General features: G+C 32.3%; 1 protein-coding gene across 2 annotated transcripts in view; it reads left to right on the plus strand.

Moving 5' to 3' along the window:
- Positions 1-5,437, plus strand: part of LOC115243621 (beta-1-syntrophin) — a 242,315-nt gene extending 236,878 nt beyond the window's left edge. For both annotated transcript variants that reach the window (XM_029820758.1, XM_029820765.1), the window contains exons 8-9: positions 762-979; positions 1,336-5,437. In XM_029820758.1, coding sequence (XP_029676618.1) covers positions 762-979; positions 1,336-1,428 — 311 coding nt within the window. In that variant the 3' untranslated portion in view covers positions 1,429-5,437. The remainder of the gene's footprint in view (positions 1-761; positions 980-1,335) is intronic.
- Positions 5,438-6,000: the final 563 nt, after the last annotated feature.

Raw genomic sequence — 6,000 nt, forward strand, 5'->3', positions numbered from 1 at the left:
TCGGTCCGATGAATTTTAATTTCTTTTCAGCAACGACGAACGGCAATAATAAATTGAGATGAATGCCTCGCCCGTTTCATACGCGTCTTTTTGTTTGTGTCTCGCGTCGAACTCATCGATGATAAAGAATGCGGTAGAAACGCGCGATGGGAAATGAAAAATATATACAGGCTGTCTCATCAAGATAAATAGTAATAGCTGCAAGAAATTCAGTTGAAAATGTAATGTTTGGTTGATAATTATACGCGATGGCAACTGTGATCATTTAAATAAGTTTATCCACCTATTTTTTACTCTCGACTGCTTATACAGTTTGCAAAAGGCGGAGGGAGTATTTTTTTTCACATTGATTTGTATTTATTTCTGATTTATATGCAATTATAATTGTATTTATATGCAATTTTTAGCTCTATTTTATAATGTATTCAATCAAAATTTTGTTAAGAAAAAATAAATTGATAATCTATTAAGAGATTTATATTTTTTTTTAAATCGATTTATTTAATGTGTTTTTATAAATATAAATTGTTCCATTATTTTATTTATTATTTATAATAGAGATAATGCAACATTTTATAAAATAAAAATTAACAGAAAATATATATGTACAGATTTGCATCGAAACGTAATATAAAAATAATATGAAAATGTTTTTGAATTATATCGGATTGATTCGAATTCATGGGATGCGTTAAGCTGTGAATAAATTTTCATTCTTTTTCGAAGATTAATTTAATTTTATAATCTTGCATGTGTTATAGGTTGCACATGGCAACGTAAAGCCTGTCAGTTAGTTGTCAACCATGAGGAAGGATTCGCGCTTTATGCCGCTGGAACGCGGAACACTGCCGGTAACGGCGTAAGTCCTGGATCACCGCCCGCGCCGCTCTGGAGAAGATCCTTCGACAAATTGAAAATGTCCGCGGACGACGGCGCCCGTCTCCTGTGGCTTGATTTTGGGGGCGAGGATGGCGAAATTGTGAGTACTCGATAGACATACGAATTCGAGAATATCGAGATCAGAAAGAGATTAAAAGACGTTTTCCGAGGAATATTAATGTCGTAAATTTACAAACAAGTTTGTGAATAAAAAAAGATATTTGTTGTAATTTTTCCATTATATTCCCTACGATATTTAATATAAAATCGCTTTAAAAATAGAATTGTCGCGTGGTTTATCAATTTTTTTCATTGGTGAATAAAAACGATTATAATTGCTCTTATTTGTCGTAAAAGTGTGTCCTTACTTTCTGAACTTATAGATACTTAGAAAGCTTATAATCGTCAGTTTTTCGTCATCAGTAAGTAAAGAAATGACGATTGATCCTATTATAGGAGCTCGACTTGGAGAGCTGTCCGAAACCGATCGTGTTCGTCCTGCACAACTTTCTTTCGGCGAAGATTCACCGGCTCGGTCTGAGCGCATAGGGGCACGAGGGGGCCCTCACAGAGGCCCCCGATCTACCCCCTCACACTACCAGGTCTATTACCAGCGTCTTTCTTCATTGAACCAAAATGAATCACGGCGCGAAAGAGAAAAGGGCTTTCTCTCTCTTCGAGGATTCGATATTAACGAGGTTTGATGAGGCACGTGTAAGAAATGCAAGGAATATCCTTGCCCGTCGCGTCGCGTACGGTTCCGTTTCGCGGCTTTAAAACGTGAGGAAGAGATAGATTTGAAATAAAGATGAGTAACGGCGAAACAATTTGGGAATGACTGATATTAGGACAGAGAATTTAGAGAAAATAACAGTCCGAGGATTCTAAAATTGCAAGATTTTTATAAGAGTCAATCTAACAAAGTTCCAATATATATAAATGTTCCTTGAATTAAAATCTCCATTTATTTAATACAGTATCTGAAAATTGAACATTCTAAGAATCAAATATTTGAGGTTTTAGATAAATATTTACGAGTCTGAAACCTTGAAATCTGAGACATTTTTAAAAACAGTTTTCAAAAATTTAAAAAATGACAATTTTTAACTTTTCTCAAGAATTTAGAACTTACCATTCCAAATTTTATTGCATGTTTAAATATTTAACATATCAAGAATTTTCAATAACAAGTAAAACATTTACAATAATATCTTACTCTCTTTGAAATTAAAAATATTCTCTCAATACCTAAGATTTAAAAAAATTTTAAAAAACATCTTAACGGCCTAATTCTTTTTATCAAAGATGCAAAGATTCAAATTGCGCACATCCTAGAATTCTCGGACTTGGCTCTAAGGATTCCAGGACTGGAATCGTTAGAGAGATACAAGTAATAAGATGCAAAGAAGACTATATGTGTATAAGTTCGAGAGTCCATATAGAATCTTCAAGAGAAGCTCGATTACGATAAATCGACTCGAGACGATCCTTAAAAATCGGGCGACAGTCCCTTTTCTCCTTTTTTTTCCCCAACGATAATCGATACGAAGCCATCCACGAGACGATATATTGAAGAAAGTACGACACGCAACAAGGACAGAGAGGCGGAGGGGTGAGGAGGAACACCCACGCCACTAATCACACGCCTAAGTAACTAATTATATAATTAACTATTTACCTAATCATAAGAGTATATATATATATAAGACTAATCGCAAAAGAACTGACTTGGCGGATTATCGATAAATATTCACTGATCCTGTGTCGGATATCGAATCGTGGTTATTGTAACAAGCAACAAGGAAACCAGATAGGCGTGATTGTTTAAACGACTTTATGAGATAATTTAATGTATTTCGGCTTTTAAACGCAATTTGATAATAATCTGAATTTTGGGAAATAATATACAATCGCACTATTATATTCTGATGATTGCTAAAGGTGTCCAAAAAAAAAAGGTTTTACTAAATTAAATTTTATTTTAATAATGGATTTAAATGTCTATAATGTCTCGTTTAAAAAAATTTGTAAAATAAATATTTTATGGAAAATGATACGTTTGGAGATTAGTAATTTAATTTTATTAATATAAATATTTTGATTTTAATTTTAATTTAATTAATTCAATTAAACCAACTTAATTAAGTTACGATATTTTAGGTAAATGCTATTTTTAATTTTACCAATTTATTTTATCAATTTAGTTTAGTGCTTTCAGTAATATATTATTCGTAAATTGATGTAACGATATCGAGATGAGATATTTTATAATTTATAAGCTTCACACATAAATACACAAACATATTGACATTTTATTTAGTCAATATTCATATATTCATCGTGTTATTCGGCTAAATAAATTTTTAACAAATTTTAATTATTCTTATATACACGTTAAAACATTTTGCATTAAAAAATCTTGAAATTTCTCTTTGTCGTTTAAACATCGCGATAATTCTGATCTCGCGCACGATCGAGACATTTAGGCGAAGCGTGTAACGTACTCGTTACCAGAGTAGAAGCTATCATAATAAGGCCTATGTTTTCACCGTACATATAACGTTAACGTGATCATCTATTTCCAATATCCAGCTCTCTCATCGAGATATCACGTTGTATGCATTTGATGTAAACATAGCTATCAATCATATAATCATCTTCGAGATCGCGTGATATTATATTATGGCATAATCGAAACACATTCGCGATCAAATTTATTGTAATATCAAAAAATGATAGAATCGCTACGACATTTGTCATCTTTCTGTCAATGCAATGCGAAAAAAAAACTTTAGCGTTAAATGCGCGATGAAAACACGGTCATTATTATTCAACAATGAGCCGCTCATTGATATTTAGACCTTTCAGTTCCCTCGAAAATTTGCAAGATACGCATTTCTTTAAATTCATCTAAAGCATAAAGAGAGAGAAACAGGAAAGAATAATAATAATAATAAATCTGTTTATTATTGTGACCAAGCTTCGTCAAACTATATTATACACATGTATATTGCAATGTAGAAATAAAGAGAGAAATTGGGGTAGATATTTCATTGCGGTTAATTATAATTAGCGTGTGCATGCGCGCGCGTTACTTTATAGAAACGGGCTCTTCTCAATTGGCGAACAACATTTTATACACCGAGGAAAAATTATTACATTTTACGTGCTTTAATTTTACACGAGGATCTGGTCAGTTTCTCTCACGTTTTTCGAGCAAAAAAAAATTTTACGCGCGTCACACGGTACTAAAGTCCACGAAGTTGGGAACACCTGGAAAGGACTTAAGGAGTTTACTCTCTTGATCTTCCAGCAGGGAACTTTCCACGAGATAACGTGTTTCGTTTCGGTAAGGCGATATTTATGTCACTCCCCCACCTGCCCACAGTCAAAGCGCCTCGAGTGAGTTCGCGGAAGTTGGAATATCCGCGCGTTTCTCGACCAAAATACCTCTTTGGAATTGTACTCGAGAGGCGATCGCCATCGATCTCCTAGCCAGACAAAATGGAAATATCCTCCTGGCGGCCGTTTCGTGACGAAGCGAGGCGAGGCGGAAATCGAGGTTGACTTACGTTCAAGATCTTCCATCTTCTCGTGTTCTCGTGTTAGAGAAGAGGAATCGTTTTTAAATTCTAGAATTCGGCGATATTTGCAAGATTCTTGTCCCGCGTATATTTATAAAGCGAAAAAATCAACTCGTATGAACATGCAAAAAGGCAATATTTGTAAGATTTGTAATTTAATAAAAGAAAAAGTAGACGATTGCCTTTTTTCCAAAATCAAGAAGAGAAGTTTACCGCGCAGGATCGAGGGAACCGAGTACGTATGTCGATATTAATCTAAAAGAACGATCGGTTGCAAAATCCAAAAGAATTGCACAAACGACTGTTGCACGAAATTTGTCAAGCATTTTGATTTTATAACATATGATTCGTGTGAATTAGATTTAACGCGAAACGTTTATAATTCCTATATGTTCTTAAGATATCCGTGCAGGAGCCGTTGTTGGGCAAACTTTTAAATAGTATGTGGATTGCGAAAAATTCGTTCTGAATTGGCGTTATTTACGACTTGGACAAAAACTCTACCAAAAGAAAAAAAAATACGCTTGAAACAGAAGGTTCCTTGATAAATCAATGAGCGGCCATTTTAGTTGTTTTGTACGATATTCATATTCTTTAACGCAGGTAAACTTAAAGTAGCAAAAAGCGTCGATGTGTGCAGCCTGATTTTTTTGTTTCTTAAAAGCAATAGTTCATCTGAATGATTGTTCATGTTATATTTTGCTCAGATTATAAAAATAAAAAATTTATGAAACGAAATAGGAAAAGAATAAGATTGTGAGGATTTCCAAGGATCCGAGATTTTTACTCGAAAAATAAAAATAAAATAAAGATTATTGCAAGATATAATCAAAGGATTTAAAATCATCATTTCTTATATACGTGTATATATAATCTTGAAACTCATTTCATTGCAATATCTCTTTTTGCTTATAAATAGAATTTTTTTTAACTTTTTAAATAAATTTTAAGATAATTGCGGTCTGATGTTTAAAATATATATATACAATCGCACTATTATATTCTGATGATTGCTAAAGGTGTCCAAAAAAAAGGTTTTACTAAATTAAATTTTATTTTAATAATGGATTTAAATGTCTATAATGTCTCGTTTAAAAAAATTTGTAAAATAAATATTTTATGGAAAATGATACGTTTGGAGATTAGTAATTTAATTTTATTAATATAAATATTTTGATTTTAATTTTAATTTAATTAATTCAATTAAACCAACTTAATTAAGTTACGATATTTTAGGTAAATGCTATTTTTAATTTTACCAATTTATTTTATCAATTTAGTTTAGTGCTTTCAGTAATATATTATTCGTAAATCTCCTAATTTCTAAAAATACGGATCTAAAATTTCCTTTTTTGTTTACGCGACTTGACAATTGAGAACCTTTCTTTAATTTTAAGAAGTCGGTCTTTTTCAAAGACCTTAGAATATCATTACAATTTTATCGACAATATATTCTATATATTTCCGGAGTTCTTAAATTATCTCGAAACGAGGAAATCAGGCGTCTAGCAAGTTATCTTTGACACAAGGTTACGAA

This window comes from Formica exsecta, unplaced genomic scaffold (genome assembly GCF_003651465.1).
Source record: "Formica exsecta isolate Colony F162 unplaced genomic scaffold, ASM365146v1 scaffold120, whole genome shotgun sequence".
Classification (NCBI taxonomy): domain Eukaryota; kingdom Metazoa; phylum Arthropoda; class Insecta; order Hymenoptera; family Formicidae; genus Formica; species Formica exsecta.